The following is an 18,407-nucleotide window of genomic DNA, read 5'->3' on the forward strand; positions in this document are numbered from 1 at the left end:
AATTTATTTTCCGATACAGTACGGAACAGTGTCTTGACCAATCGGATAAAGGCATTTTCCTGCGTCATGCATTAAAAATGTATTTCTACAGCCTTCCTCCATCTTGCTGAGCACGCACATGGTCTTAAAACGCACTACACAAGCATTCACCTACCCCATGACACATGTGTAAGCCTAAGGCGTAATAAGTGTGTTATTTTCAAAATCAAGAGGCCAAAGATGATGTCAAGTGGATGTAACGGACGATATACCCATTTGTCATTTTAAGTGCAAGAGATTAAATGTTTGTTTTAAAATGATATTATAAGCAGAAAACAGTTTATAAACAATAAATCTCAATTTTATTAACTTATTTTCTAAAGGTTTTATATCGATACCACCTAGTAAGGTAGGGGTCCGTAAATCATAACCTGATATCGTTATAACTGTGGTAATGCCACTCCATTAAGCCATGTTTAGACTATTCCATTCATTGGAACTGTCCGAAAAGGATGGAACGAAATAGAAGGAACACGATTTAATCTCTGTTTTGTATTCAGGTGACAATTTGTTATTATAATTTCATGTATGTATGTGGGATTTCTAATATAAATTCATTGGATTTATGCATTTAGATGAATTAAATTTCCCCATGCCTAACAACTTGGTTTACAAACACTTCAACCCGTTCCACCGACTTTGCTCAAATCTTTTGGGTGAGATGAGCGCAAACTACGAGCATTTACATGGTGTTTCAGAGAACTTGGTGATATGCGCCATACTCGAGACATGGATTTGTTTTCTGTTAGGAACTAATTAAAACTCTCTGACATATCGGTTATATTTGTGTATTTCATTTAGATTTCTTTTATATAATCGCGTACTCATAATCAACTTGGATCCAGGGATACGCCCTTTTACTCCATCTGGAAGATAGGTTTTGATTAGTTATTATAACTGTATTGCTATATATTGCAATTATACATGGAAATTCAATGGGTTTATATAATAAGCTCAGCGTTAACGTTGGGATGACTAAAAGAGTTTTATACGGAACTGTGGCAATACCTCGAATAAATCACTCGTAGACGATGTTGTCATAGTTTTCTGAAACTTCTTTATTAGAATTCTGGCCTCCTTCTTTGCTTCCTTCCATGCATCTCTTGGTGAACTGTCCTTCCTGACAGAAATCTTAAATGTATAATTTTAGACCATATTAAATCCTTAATTCGCAAAGGATTCGAGTCCTAGCTTGAATTGATGGTTTATTTATCTTCGAACCACATCATTTTATTTAATATTTTCATTTGTTTTCAATGAACTCAGAAATAGAGGTAAATGTTAAAAAGGTCTTAAAAGTATAAAACTATTAAATAATACGCCAAGAATTCATAAGATGCCATCAAAATGAATTTTAATGGAACTGCTGATAAGAAGCATTTATTTAAATGTCTCACGCAGGTTAGTATCATTTACTGGTGTATGTTCTGAAGCTTTCTTTTCTTTTTTGTTGACTCAGTGTTTTCGGAAAAGAAGTCATTCATAATGCTCGTCAACTTCATTGCAGCAGTTGCAATGGATGGGACGCCAGCGTCATTTGTACAAACGATAGTTCCTTTCAAACTTGATTAATATTAGTGAAATATGTTACAGACGATTTGTCGTTCGTCGTTTTTATTGGCTAGTTTCAACTATACAACAGGAATAGTCATTTGGGATGGATAGAATCCATCATGTGTTTCAAAACTTGGGTAGGCCCTTAAACAAGGAACAATGTTGCTCTACAATATGCCTTGCATATTTATCTCTTTATCTCTTAGCCTAGCCAGTGTAGAGAAGAAGACGATGAAGAAGAAAGAATGTTTAATCGTAATAGGAAAGAAACGAAGGAACAAGTGAAAATTAGGTTAACAACTGATAAAGTAGAGTTTTAAATACAAATATAAGAACAGCATATGTTAACTAAATGACGGCCAATTGATGGAAATACGATAATCGAAAGATTAACCTCAGCAGTTATATACTTTCCTGCAGTGACAGGTACCTTTAAAACGAATAGAAAATTAATAAATTTTTGTACATTTTCAAAACTGGTATATATATATATATATATATATATATATATATATATATATATATATATATATATATATATATATATATATCCACTCATTACAAAGTAAAGGTAGAGCATTAATTGACACAGTACATTAATGGCGTCATTAAATACTAGGACACATTTAGATTAAACGGAAACCATATATTGTTTAAATAAAATCAACTGTCAAGTTTGAAACATTTTGCTGTATGTTCAAGATTTTTCAAAATGACAGTAGGCTTTGTAAATAAATACCTTATGGACTTATACTTATCTACATGCATATCAATACATACAATAAATAGGGAAGGACTCTAGTGAAATATCACCATCTTGGAGACAGAGGTAATATGACCAACAGATGAGGCCAGTAGTTCTTCACACCAAATAATCATTATTATGAGAGATTTATTAATCTTCAGGAAAGGGGAACATCCTGAATGGTTCGTGCAGCTTGGTAGTTGTTAAGGCAAGTCATAACATAATATTCTTTTCCGTAAACGTTAATTTTATGAATATCTCGATTTCTTGAACAATAACCCTCTTAATGTCCAGCACCATTTTAGTCCTTACAGAAGATAGTCGTAACTGACAAAGATGAAACAAAGATTTTTTCCCCGTCCCGTGGATGTTCATTGTTAAGGGTTAACACAACATTTGGCACTTACAGAGTTATGTTCGCCTATTTGGAAAACGGGATAGGTCATGACACATGAACATATCCTGCACGTGTTTCTCCAACTTTCGTGACTGCTGGTCAAAAAAGACTGTGCAGAAATGATAAATATCCTGCAAGAGACATAAAGGATATATATATATATATATATATATATATATATATATATATATATATATATATATATATATATATATATATATATATATATATAAAAAATAATAATAATAATAATAATAATAATGAGGACTTTGTATAGCGCCTAATCTTTAGAAGCTCTAAGCGCTTTACAACATTAAACAACACCTCTAAGATAAAAAACATATAATGATATGATTACAAAAACAAACACCATGAAATTAGAAAACATTAAAAAACATGCTGAGAATATTTAAGGTAGAAAACATTAGGTCTTTAAGTTTGTTCTTGCAGTCGAAATAAGTGAGTTTTGAGAGCACTCTTGAATGGGATCACTGTGTCTTTGTGTCTAAGTTCAGTGGGAAATCCATTCCACGTTGCTGGGCCCTGGTATGCAAAAGAACGCTGTCCATATGACTTTGTTTTCATAGTGGGAATAATGAGTATACGATTGTCAGAAGAGGAGCCTACACATGGGTGAGGTCGGATAGGTATATATATATATATATATATATATATATATATATATATATATATATATATGTTACTGCATTTATATGGGAAAATATCAACGAGTTTTTCGAATGGAAATACTATACGACCTTGAGAGTGCAGTATATCCATCAGACAAAATGAGTTCATATTTTCCCATACAAATGCAGTAACCTTTTTATTATATGCTCATTTTTTATTCTACCTAATGCTTAATTATATTAACAAATTACACTACAAAAAACAAAGTATCTGAATGTATGCCGTATTCCAAACTAAATACACAAGCGCAGATTCATCATTAAACAACAACAACATTATTACTGCGCACATAACTCCGCCCAGATAAATTTGAACTTAGTCGCGCGCTCGACATAAATTTTGAAAGAAAATGGCGTGTCTAGTTAAAACTGAAAATTTGGAGTCATATTGTGAATGAATGCGCATTGCACCAACTTTTCCATTTGATCTGGAATGAATTGATTTTGGTATTTTTTCGATTCTGCGAAATTTCGTGATTATGAATTGGATTTATATGTGACAATTCCACATGAAATACATCGGATTGAAGAAGCGAGGAAAAGCGTGTTGACATCTGGAAGTGTGTTTCTGTTTCTGTCATTGAATGTTTGAAATCATAATTTGGGAAAAATATGAACTCTTTTAATTGCAATTATCAAAAAGGCGCTATGGAATTTAATGCTTATTTCATTTTGAGTGCAGCAAGGAGGATGTAATTGCACTTATGTTCGAAATTACAGTACAGTTTAGAAAAGTGTAATCAAGACTGAGAACCTATGACATGGCTCATGTAATTAGGATTTGCAGAACTAAGAAAGTACATTTTGAGAAAATTCACGATGTAAAACTGTAAGTATATTTATTTTGCCATTCTTATCACCAGCTAAAGCAGACAGTATATGTCTTGTCACTGATATGTTATTTGTGATGACCCTTTCTTGCATCTGTTGTATAGCTAGCCTAAATCCGAAACATTGTATCAAAACAGTTCACGCGGAATGTGCCAAAGCAGCTGGTATGTGGCAGTCCACGAAACATCTGCTTTACTTCATTCAGAAGCAAATTCAAACAACCACAACGTAAAGCGCTTCCTACGTGAGTGTACATGATATGTTTACAAATCAAAAGTGCTGGCGTCTGCGTCCATTGTTTATTTGCAATAGAAAGTAGTTCATTTATGCACGTGAATGCAATTTGTGTATTTGAACGCGAGTTCAGTATCTGGTAATATTGCACGAAACGAAGAAAGAAATGAGTGTGATCCTGACAATATTCATCTTGCAGGGGAAACAATCTGGAAAGACGAGTCGTGGTGACGAAACATATTAATGATCGATGCATTTTATTGCAATTTAAGCCTTGACAAGATTAAAAAGCAGTCAATAAAATTGAAAGCGTAAGGAAGTCTAAATATTAAGACCAGAAACCAATGGAAATACAAAATAATAATAAAAGCACTATAGAAGAAAACATGATTCTGAAGTATCATCTGCGACCGTAATGCCAATATATAAATATTGGCATATCTTCTAGGAGCTGAATTTCCGTGACCTCGTATGCAAAATTTCCGCGCCTATTCGGTTACTTTCGGGGTGTGACGTCATAGTAGCGACTCCAGCATCCCAACTGGGAGTTGCCAGAGTTAAAGACAATGCCGTTTTGCGTTGCTTACGGGTATAATAGCACATTAAGAAACGCTGTGGACAACATTTTTTTTTCTTCTTTTCCAAAGATAAAGGCATAAAGTATGGATATATTATTACACGCGTGGCGATTTCAAAGCAACACCATACAGCACTCTGTGATCATTACATGTCTAAAGGAATGTTACGAGAACGATCCTGAAAAAAATGGCAGCCCTAGGATACGCAAATGCTGGGCCTAGACTAAAAGTTGTCGCTGTTCCAGACATACTGTTGGATATTTTAAATCCTGGGAAAAGTGTTACATTTGTGAGTTACGAAAATAGGCAGAAAGCCGAGTAAGTGACCACAAAATGCAACAATCTATTCATTGATCTTTTATCTACACCAGCAGTGCTAAAAATGTGATAGCCCGACACCCGGGGCCCCTCTAATTTTAGTTCGGGCCCATCCTGTATTCAAAGTTAGGTGCCCGTCGGGTTTGTCGGAAAAAAATTGTTTGCCTGAGGAAACTTTTATCGCGCTGATGAAATGAGGAAATGTATTTTCAAGATGTTGATATACATACCTTAACACGGCTCAATCGAAATTAAATCACCGCTGTCCTAGGTGAAATTGAGATCTGATTTTAATCAAATTGAAGCTTTGCTAAAAATAAGATTCTAAACCCCTGACACGGTCATGTTTCAAGAAAACACAATTTTCAGTAATCTTAAAAAAAAAAAATTAAAAATTTAAAAAAAAAATTCAGTCTATGCCTGTTACACGTAGTATGTATAAACGGTTATATGTAATGATTGGAACTGATATAAAACTATCCCTTTGGGATGTTTAAATAGCAGCGACTAAGAGAAAAGAGGTCAGTTATAAAATCAAAGTTTCAATTTAACTGGCTTACAATAGAAATTGGGGGAGGCTACTATTGACCCCACCCCTTGCCCCAATGTGCGAGCGCCCATGGGACGCGCCATTTCTCCCTGTGAAACGCCTTATTATCCCCCAGGACAAGACCCTTGTATCTTATTCTCGTCAGCTGTGGCAAAACTGCATAATAGCTAAAGGTTAGACTTGAGTACACAAGCATAAGGCCAGTGTGACTAATTAACAGTTAATACTTATCAATTTATTTATCCTGTGAAAAGGACTGCCCTTCGGACATACTTCAAAGAAACCATGTTCTACAATATGTATATGTAAACATCAGCATTGATTGGTAAATAAACGATGCCCTATTTTATTATAACTTACGATGCCTAGACTTCATTTTAACAATTAAAATCTGTTTTTCTCACATTTAAATCCCACCTTATTTCCTTAGGTTTAAGTCTTAAGGCGTGTAACACTGTTTACTGAATAAAATATTGATTCTGAATTAGTTCTTTGGGGGCACATATACTGCGTGGCATATTTTGTTTTATTCCTTCTTTTAATTTAATCATGGTAATTAAACTTTACATATACGGTAGAGGAGTGTCAGGCGTTAACTGGCAGAGTTTCTTTGGTGGAAATGGAGATTGATTTTGTTTGCAGAGAAAAATAGGCAACATTCAGTGATCATTCATGGGATTTAAGCTAATTGGTGACAATGTTATTTTTTTAATGTTTTTGTTACTACAATTATATTGTAGTGTTTTAAAAAATCTGAAATTTACGTGAATAATGTTTAATCTTAACATTCTATTTACTGAAGGAAAAAACTCGTGTGATATTTATTATTTCGTCACTACAATACTCACAAGTGATAAAATAGAATACGGCATATGTGGATTGTATACGTTTTATCTATTTATGTATGTTTTTATTTTTCTTCTGAGAAATGAAAATTGGCAGACATAATGTAATAATAGGGAGTTTTCTCCGAAAACTCGGGAGATAGTACGAGATCGGGTGGTAGGTGTGGAAATATCCCAAAAATCGGGAGGTTTTTCTCCCGGCTTGAGAGTTGACAGGTATGAACTGTCCGGGCTTGTGGAATTTCAGTCAGGGCTAGTAAGTTTATTTAAGTCACCAGCCCTGGGACTGGGCCTACAAAATTTCTTTCAGCACTAACCAGTACAGTACATAAACTATTATACCAAACATGTATATACTATCAGATTTGTCAATACGCTATCTGTAGCCTGCATGTAAAATACACTGTGGTTGAATCATAAGAAGGAAGCTTCTTAATGTTTAAATTAATTACTTATGATTTCTGCTTTGCAGATTTATGTGGGGGGGGGGGGCGGTTGTGTGTGGAAAAACTAATGCTTAAGTTTCGACCGATGAAAACCGTTCTCAATGCCTTTTACACATCCAAAATAATGTATATTGTTTCACACACAAGTCTGTCCCCGTTCCACAGAATTCAGTATTATCTCTCAGCGTTTCAGTGTTGGATGTATATTTTCAAGATATCATACCTTCGGTGGTGGTGGTGGTGTGTGTGTGTGTGTGTATGTGTGTGTGTGTGTTGGGGGTAGGCAATGACTTTGTCATTTACATATAATACGATTGAACCTCATCCTTCTTAAATGAATTAATTGCATTGTGATAAATTTTTAATTTTTACATTGGGCACCATCACTTAATCCTTATCACATTTTTGCACAGCACACGATGTATAAGTATTTATTTAAAAATTACATTGCATTTTGTAAATTCCAAAATATGAAATATGAGCACCTTCTCACTGTTGTACTTTTCTGCTGTCAGGTCTTAAACACATTGTTAACACACAATTCAGCAGATATAGTTATGAGCACAACTCGGTAGCATATTTAACTTTTCAATTATACAGCCCATATCTGGTCTCCTCCTGTCTGTCTCGCTCGCCACGTATGTGTTTGTATTTGACGACTGACTAGTATTACGTCACGGGACCACGTGATCTGTCGTGTTATCAAAGGTCGGAAAAACTCGGCAATTTACGGAATCGTGGTATATTCCGCGCAATATAATCACTACCCGCCTACGATATTTAATTTATGAACATCACAGTCCAATTAAAATTTGTAGAGAATTACATACATAAAAGGAATTTTTTTGTTTCTGGTCTCCTTTAATCTACTGTTACAGAGTGTTCTAACTTTAGATTTAGGCCAGAACTCATCAAATGTTGACTGAAACATAACATTATGGAGCAGAGAAACCCAAATAAGAAAACAAAAATTCCATGATCGAAACCTTTTCAAAATGAAAGATACATTAATACTCAGTAGTAGTTATTAAACCGATTTATATACACAAAGTTGAGTGTGATCGTGGCAATATTTATTTTCTAGGGGAAAAAATCTCGAAAGAAGAGTCAGTGGTGAAGGTACATATTAGAGATCCATGGTCGCTTCAAATGAACAACACCATCAGCATATACATGCAGTCTGACATTCTTGCTCGTAATTTCGAGTGATTAAATCACGCATTAGCAGGAAACTATAATTTCCACGACATTATGCCATACTTACAAACATATGTATGGCTCACGTAATTACTATATTTTCTCTGATATATTTGAAAGAGAGTCTATCGAATTGCAAGAATACTAGGCAAAGTTGCATATTAATGGTTCAATTTATAGTGTATCAGATAAAAGAAAAGAATTAAAGATGAATCTTTACGTCATGTGAAATGTTGACCATATATATATACATGTTCCGTTTGTCCAAAGACTCACCTACTTTTTTTGATAGGTTGGATTACTGTGCTGAATTATTCAAAGTGACATCATCATCAACTTTTTCTTGCTAGCATCCTTAGGGATGAAAACAAGATTTTCCAAAATTTGATCATCATTGTTCAAGACTGCATCGTAATGCTGAAAGGCTTCAGTCCATTCCTCGTTGTAAACTTCCTTAAACATTTCGGCAAGTTTCGTAGGCCGATATGGGTCACTGAGATCTGTTATATCCGAATTAGCGTCTGACATTTGGTTGCCAGCTATGGTGCTCAGTCTGAAAGAGAAATACGACTTGATCTTTGTGAATAATTACATTCATTTCTCATGAAAAGTATTTACGCGGTGCTGTTATTGATTCATGTTTATCTTTATCATTCATAACTGAAGAGGAAAAGGAGTTGTTGATGATGATAATCTGTAAGAAGAAATATTAAAAAAGATAAATTATCCAATACAAGCTAGTTTTTACAATTAAATTCAATAGAGTTTAAGATCTCAAATGTTTCTGTAAGTATATATGACACATACTTTGTGGAAGCAATAAGCATATTAACCATATATTTTACACAGCTGTACGCACATTTAATATATAATTTTAACAGCAGTAATCCAAGGTAATATAAATAATTTCAACAACTTTAAGCATATGCAATATACAATTGGTTGCCAGCTTAAGTATATTTAATAGATAATTTTGGACAGATGTAAAATATGCTTAACAGGTAATGGTCTTGGCAGGTGTAAGGATACACATAAATTTGGCTGTTGTGAGGGTGTTGATTAGATACTGATTTTGACAACTGCAAGTGTATTTAGGATGTTTTGCCAGCTGTTAGTATACTTAATGTTTTGGCAGCTATAAGTATATTTAGTCCATAATGTTTTTGGCAGCTGTAAACATGTTCAGCAGATAATACTTTGACAGCTGTAAGCATATTTCATAGATAATGTTTTGACAGCTCTAAGCATATTTAATAGACATTGTTTCAGAGACAAGTAACCATATTAATATGTACTGTTTTGGCAGCTGTAAGCATACTTAATTGAAAATGTTTCCAGCCTCTGTAAGCATATTTAGTAGAAAACGGTTTGGTAGCTATAAATATATTTACTACTTGATACTATTTGAAAAACGAGTATGCAGTCTACCTTTTGCACTCAACATTTACGTAGTAAACTTTCATCTTAAAGTTGCATTGTATGGTGAGAAAAAAATATAACAAATATATATTTATTATATGCTTAAGTGTCGAATACACAGACTTAATGGCGAAATTATTTTCATATTTTTCTTATTCCTATATTGTAAGGGTGCAAAATTTTATAGAATAACCCCTCTGTAGTATAAATCTCTCAGTATATGGAACGCCAGAGCTGTCTTAAGATGAGAATATTTATTATATGCTGTACTTTTGTACTGATATGATGTGCAAACTTCTTTATATGCTGTGCATTTGTACTTATATGATGTGCAAACTTCTTTATATGCTGTGCTTTTGTACTTATATGAAGTGTAAACTTCATTATATGCTGTGCTTTTGTACTTATATGATGTGCAAACTTCATTATATGATGTGCAAACTTCATTATATGCTGTGCTTTTGTACTTATATGATGTGCAAACTTCTTTAGATGCTGTGCTTTTTTACTTATATGATGTGCAAACTTCATTATATGCTGTGCTTTCTTCCTTATATGATATGCAAACTTCTTCATATGAAACTTCATTATAATGAGATGGCCGATAGCTGCCGCCAGAATACAACATCAAAGTAACATGAATCTGTCATCAACTTGTTATTAGCAAGTGTGAATTTCATTCATGTCAAAATTAATTGCTTTTAGACTCCCAGCTAACTGTCCAGTTAAGATGCCCCTATTTCAGTTCCCTGTGTTTGAAAGCTAGCTTTAAATATGGGATTTCTATATTGTATTGTGCATAATAGACTGTAGGTGACATTTTGTACCAAAATAAGATTAGCTGACTGTTATTGTGATGTGTTTGATTGACAGGCACTCCAAATACATTGTCTGAATAGTGTTGTGATTTTATTTTTTTTACAAGAATACTTAGCTTTATCTTGTAATATGTAATATAATCAAGAATTCCAAGAGGAAGAAATGATAAGAATTCTATATTATTTGTATTCAGTATTTTGTAATATCACATATTCAGTGTATCACATACCTACACATACTAATGTGAGCCTCAGTTTGATATATATATATATATATATATATATATATATATATATATATATATATATATATATATATATATATAATTGTAGAAATTAGATAGCTTTATACCACAGTAATTTTTTTCCTGTTTATATTATCAGTTAAGTTTAAGTTCAATAACAGTTCAATAGCAACAAGTTCAATAACAATGCTCTCTTCAAACTTAATTTTGACAATTTGTTTAATTTACATATCATCAATAGGAAAATAAATGTCAAGTTCGTTAATTGGATGGGGAGGTAATATTTAATATCACCGTGGTATATTATGTTACACATTTGTATTAGTTACTATAGTTCATGAATCAGGCAGCCAGTCACATCATGGTTATTGGTTTGGACGTTTTTTGTGGATTTATCACAAGTTGTCAGCACACGATAGGCTATACATGGCGGCTAGTATGGCAATCGTTTTAGACCACTAGGTCTCTCGTGTTCCCTGGTTTTGATGTCCCAGCCTTAAGTACTGGATGTTTGTAAATTTTTAGTGGTATAATCATCTAAAGTTTCTTTATTGTCAACATATAAGTACAATGTTTCTTGGTATTTGTGATATCCAGGGAGTGATATGAATAGGTAAGAATTTTAGAGTTTAGAATATAATTGTTTTGCCTTATTGAGAGAAGAGAGATGTGTTAAGATATAGGCAAGTCCACAAATGTAACATTTGTATAATCATAAATGGGGTAAGAGCGAGAGGGAATTCTATCAAACCGGAAATAATACTAATGTACAGCATATTTATTTTTATTTGCATTACAGAAGGAAATAATGTTTCAAACAAAATTTATTTCAACAGCATACTTTTTTTTACTTGTCATGCGTACACACAAATCATTATATATCATACACACAGAGAGAGAGAGAGAGAGAGAGAGAGAGAGGACCGGATTATCCATATTGCAAAATGGGCAACATGGCCAGGGCCCCAGAGGCTCAAGGGGCCCAGTATATTATCTGATTTCACAGGCAGGGCCCCTGTGGCTCAAGGGGCCCTGTATAGTATCGTCTGATTTCACAGGCAGTATAGTTAACAGTACTGTAACCATATATATGGACAAGGCAGGATAGCTATGGGTCCCTATGTTGGCTGTGCCCAGGGCCCCCAAAGGCCTTAATCCGGGCCAGTATATATAATGTACAATACAAAATAACATATACTGATTATGCACCCATGTATATTGCAGTAGCATAAAATAGTTATTACATGGTTGGTAGAGTGCTATACTTTACATTTCAACCTGTTCTCATTTCTTAGGCATTTATGAGAACTTGGCTGAGAACACTGACAGGGGTCTCCTTTCTCTTCTATTCACCTACTGGCCATCATTATTTTAGCTTGCATTTGAAATAAAGCAATGATTGTTTACACATCTGAAACAGAATGTTACTTCTACTCACTTGGAAATAAAAATCAGAAAATACATTTTAAAAAGTCTCATCATTTCAAATTATTTGATTCAAGACGTTCATTTGAAATGAGCAACATACATGCTTAGAATTGGAAACAAATTTCTTTGTAGCCATAAGGACTAGTACAGTGAGAAATTTACTTGTCCTGCTGATCTTTCAATATTTCACTAGTCCTTCACACAACATACTGTCAGACAGGTATCATGAGAACTAGCCATTGAACTACAGAAATTATGTAAATTACTAGTCGGACAGAAAATTTACTAGTCTTGGACTAGACGACTACCAGTAATTTCAACGCCTGTGAATATATATATATATATATATATATATATATATATATATATATATATATATATATATATATATATATATATATATCATGTGCAATGTCATATTGTTGCTGAACTGCAATCAAACTAGTAAATGAATACTACTTATGCATATTTTCAAAACCTTTAATTGAGAGCAATGATTTTTTTTGTCTTCAAAAGGTTTATTATATGTGCATAATTTCCTTTCTTATCTTCAAGTTATTAAAGAAAAGATGAGCTTTTGGGATGGCATGTTGTCTGTCCATTAATATATTTCTTATCACCACTTATCGTAATCTAATTTGGAGGATTATCATGACGCTTTATGCACACATGTTCATTATATGGTCTACTCGGTTGTAAACGAAAATGGTGTTACTCCGACATTTAATATGGCTACCACAGCAGGCATCTTTAAATCTTATTATTACTGCTAGTTAATGGAATTGACTGAATGATAAAAAAAAATAAAGTCGCCTATGCATCTGGTGCTTTTGCGACTGGTTAATTCTCGAATGTCGGGATTCTGAACTGTATGAATGGTACCACTACAGCTCCGTGGTTATGTTTGAGTGTCACACTTCTTAAATGGTCTGTCTGGACGAGGCAAAAGTGGAAAGAAATTTAGGATAGACCCTCAACACCAAACAAACAATTTCCAATCTGCCAACTAATAAGAGCGTTTTATTAAATTCAATTAGCATTTCCAATAATAGTTAACACCAAATATTCCTAGCTAAAAGAATTAAGTTATTGTGAATTCAGCCCTCAATTACATTTATTCAATTTTGGTTGCATATTACAAGTTAAATTTCTACAAGAGTATTGAACTACCAATCAAATTTGAGTTAATATATCGAACCTTGCAAGTTGCAAATCCAGCCAAAGAATGCATCCTCCAATCAGATGCAGCCTTACATAGTTAGTATGTTTGAGTTAGCTTAAGGTCTCACTGGATAGTTTCGTATTTTGACACCCCCCTAATTTTTAAGGTAGAAAGCATGAACCTAATTATCACAAGCCTAGCATTTATAAATTCGTACATAAGCTAAATCTAAAATGTGGTTTAGATTTACTTTGAGTTAGGCTTGAAAACAGGTTGGCATGTTGGTGACTGCCTGTCACAGTTAGATGAGCATTGGAGATCAAATGCGTAACTTGGGCTGCAAATGAGCTGCCGACTTGGCTTACGTATTTATGTTACCTCCAAATCCAATTAACGAACTTGATATTTATTTTCCTATTGATGATACGTAAATAAAACAAATTGTCAAAACTGATTTTGAAGAGAGCATTGTTATTGAACTTATTGCTATTGAACTGTTATTGAACTTAAACTTAACTGATAATATAAACAGGAAAAAAATTACTGTGGTATAAAGCTATGTAATTTCTACAATTATATATATATATATATATATATATATATATATATATATATCAAACTGAGGCTCACATTAGTATGTGTAGGTATGTGATACACTGAATATGTGATACTACAAAATACTGAATACAAATAATATAGAATTCTTATCATTTCTTCCTCTTGGAATTCTTGATTATATTACATATTACAAGATAAAGCTAAGTATTCTTGTAAAAAAAAAAATCACAACACTATTCAGACAATGTATTTGGAGTGCCTGTCAATCAAACACATCACAATAACAGTCAGCTAATCTTATTTTGGTACAAAATATCACCTACAATCTATTATGCACAATACAATATAGAAATCCCATATTTAAAGCTAGCTTTCAAACACAGGGAACTGAAATACAGGCATTCTAGCTGGACAGTTAGCTGGGAGTCTAAAAGCAATTAATTTTGACATGAATGAAATTCACACTTGCTAATAACAAATTGATGACAGATTCATGTTACTTTGATGTTGTATTCTGGCGGCAGCTATCGGCCTCTCATTATAATGAAGTTTCATATAAAGAAGTTTGCACATCATATAAGGAAGAAAGCACAGCATATAATGAAGTTTGCACATCATATAAGTAAAAAAGCACAGCATATAATGAAGTTTGCACAGCATATAAAGAAGTTTGCACATCATATAAGTACAAATGCACAGCATATAATGAAGTTTGCACATCATATAAGTACAAAAGCACAGCATACAATGAAGTTTGCACAGCATATAAAGAAGTTTGCACATCATATAAGTACAAATGCACAGCATATAATGAAGTTTGCACATCATATAAGTACAAAAGCACAGCATATAATGAAGTTTGCACATCATATAAGTACAAATGCACAGCATATAATGAAGTTTGCACATCATATAAGTACAAATGCACAGCATATAATGAAGTTTGCACATCATATAAGTACAAATGCACAGTATATAATGAAGTTTGCACATCATATAAGTACAAAAGCACATCATATAATAAATATTCTCATCTTAAGACAGCTCTGGCGTTCCATAGGTAGGTGACGGGATAGATATAATCCGAGGAGAATTTTAGGATCTTCTGGTCCATTTGAAATATATGTCATAAAATCATATTTTCCAGAATAATTGTTAATAAAGGCGAACTATAGAGAATTATTTGGACTTGGTTAGGAGTGATAAAGATTTTTCGCAGGTAAAGTAGTAATCCTAATTAGCTAAGCTAAACGAGGGGTGTGGATTCCTAGGATTTAAAAAAGTCCCCCCCCCACCTCGTAGAAACTATTCAGTCAAAGTGTATCTGCCGAAAGGGAAGTCTTGACAAGACGAAATATAAAATAATTCCCTTTAGATTGTCCTAAAAGGATGCGTGTCAGAAAGTGGGGCACACGAAAAGGGAAGAGATTCGACTTCATAGAGAGGTGCGAATCTCAGATAAAGCACAATGAAGAACAAGACAGATCCATACGGGTTGCACAGTGGAAAGATAATGCAGACTACAACCAGAAGGTTGATGACAGAGCGGATAAAGGAGAGAGAGAGAGACAGAAACAGACTGACAGTCAGACAGAGAGAGAAAAGATGACCGATCACCAGCAGCGATCGGGAAAGCATCGGAAGCACCAGGTGATGATGTCATGACGGCAATTTGAGTCGATCATTCACTTTATCACATGATCAGATTTGTTTTACTAGTAACAGAAAATGTCTAATTGAAAATCGCATAATTTTGTAACTCTGTTTCTGAGAGAAAATAATCATTCACATGTCATGTTCGATTTCTTTTTGGTTATGTAAGTGATTAAATTGTTTTGTTTTCCATACGGGGGCTCGGGTTGTTCTATTCTATAACTTTGTTATTCCATCCATTCATTTCTCATTTTATGTTATTATTTAATCAATCTGGGCAATAAAACCGTGAGTAGTTAAGTGGGATACTATACGTACAATGGGAATTAGCATTACGGAGACCCCTGGGACAATATACGTACAATGGAAATTTAACATGGCGAAAAATCGTGGGTCAATATACGTACAAGGGGATTTAACATGGAGAAAAATCGTGGGACAATATACGTACAATGGAAATTTAACATGGAGAAAAACGCTGGGCCACTCTAGGGACAATGGGAATTTAACATAGAGTTTGGGTCTGTCTAGCGACAAGGGGAAATTAACATGGGAATAGAGTTTGGGTCTGTCTAGGGACAAGGGGAATTGAACATATGGAAATTGAACATGGTGGGTCTGTATAGCGTCAAGGGGAATTGAACATGGTGGGATTGTCTAGGGACAATGATGGTAGAGGGTCAAACACAACAGAGACAGAAACATACATACACTAGTACAAGCGTGAGATTTATATATAAAGCATTACCAAGACCTGTGTTCAAAAATTTGCATAATTGTAATGATGCTATAAATAGCTATAATCAAGGAAATGCTCAACGACAAAATGGATGTGACTAAAAGTAACGCTAAAATGACGAAATTGTCCCAGAATTTAAAGGAAAATAAACATATCCCCGAAAATTAAGTTACAATGGTTTAGACTAAAATGGATAAAATTAGTAACTACTTACAATATCAACTTCTGTGACGATCGTGAATAAATACCTATGTATCTATAATCAGCTGAAATTCCTATGAAATCCCACTATCTATTTATAGCTCCAACTTGTGGGTTTTTCCTTTGGAAAATCCCACTATCTTTTTATAGCCTCAGCTTGAGTGACGTTCCTGTTTATGAATTCTAGTATATATGTATAGCTACAAAATGTGGAAATCCCCAAGTCGATATTTATAGTCTCAAAATTTCCAGCGTCAGTGACGTCACTGTACTGAACACTAGGGGATAAATGTCAACAGTGTTGCAAGTGGCTGACCTGAATACACGCTACTGCAGGTAGGTAGGTAGAGTGTATCTGATAGGGATAAAGTGAGTTTTTATAGGGACAAACAGAGACCAATACACACACACACACACACACACACACACACACACACAACGTACGCGCGCAGACATACGCACACACACACACACACACACACACAGGGAAGAGGAAAAAACAAACCCCAAATATACTATCAATACAGAAGGGAGATAACACAAACCCCAAATAAACTATCAACACAAACGTACGCGAACGCATACAAACCCCACATATACTATTCACACAACGTCGCTAACGCATACAAAACCCAAATATGCTATCCACACTCGGGAGGAAGAAGAAAAAACAACCAAATATACGATCTACACAACGTACGCGAACACACACACACACACACACACACACACACACACACACACACACACTCGCACACAGAGGGAAGAGGAAAAAAAAAACCCCAAATATACTATCAACACAGAAGGGAGATAATACAAACCCCAAATAAACTATCCACACAAACGTACGCGAACGCATACAAACCCCAAATATGCTATCCACACTCGGGAGGAAGAAGAAAAAAACAACCAAATATACGATCTACACAACGTACGCGAACAAACACACACACACGCACACATACACACACACAGAGGGAAGAGGCAAAACAAACCCCAAATATACTATCAACACAGAAGGGAGATAATACAAACCCCAAATAAACTATCCACACAAACGTACGCGAACGCATACAAACCACAAATATACTATCAACACAGAAGGGAGATAATACAAACCCCAAAATAAACTATCCACACAAACGTACGCGAACGCATACAAACCCCAAATATGCTATCCACACTCGGGAGGAAGAAGAAAAAAACAACCAAATATACGATCTACACAACGTACGCGAACAAACACACACACACACACACACATACACACACACAGAGGGAAGAGTCAAAAACAAACTCCAAATATACTATCAACACAGAAGGGAGATAATACAAACCCCAAATAAACTATCAACACAAACGTACGCGAACGCATACAAACCCCAAATATACTATTCACACAACGTCGCTAACGCATACAAACCCCAAATATGCTATCCACACTCGGGAGGAAGAAGAAAAAACAACCAAATATACGATCTACACAACGTACGCGAACACACACACACACACACACACACACACACACAAACACACAGAGGGAAGAGGAAAAAACAAACCCCAAATATACTATCAACACAGAAGGGAGATAATACAAACCCCAAATAAACTATCCACACAAACGTACGCGAACGCATACAAACCACAAATATACTATCAACACAGAAGGGAGATAATACAAACCCCAAATAAACTATCCACACAAACGTACGCGAACGCATACAAACCCCAAATATACTATCAACACAGAAGGGAGATAAT

General features: G+C 34.4%; 1 protein-coding gene across 1 annotated transcript in view; it reads right to left on the minus strand.

Moving 5' to 3' along the window:
- Window positions 1-18,407, minus strand: part of LOC149797986 (uncharacterized) — an 86,404-nt gene that overhangs the window by 1,708 nt on the left and 66,289 nt on the right. Inside the window, exons 2-3 of the mRNA XM_089960823.1 lie at window positions 8,745-8,976; window positions 1,048-1,170 (exon numbers count right to left, since the gene is read on the minus strand). Of these exons, the coding sequence (XP_089816949.1) occupies window positions 1,048-1,170; window positions 8,745-8,976 (355 nt within the window). The remainder of the gene's footprint in view (window positions 1-1,047; window positions 1,171-8,744; window positions 8,977-18,407) is intronic.

Source organism: Sinohyriopsis cumingii, chromosome 6 (genome assembly GCF_028554795.1).
Source record: "Sinohyriopsis cumingii isolate HCF-2022 chromosome 6, ASM2855479v2, whole genome shotgun sequence".
Classification (NCBI taxonomy): Eukaryota; Metazoa; Mollusca; class Bivalvia; order Unionida; family Unionidae; genus Sinohyriopsis; species Sinohyriopsis cumingii.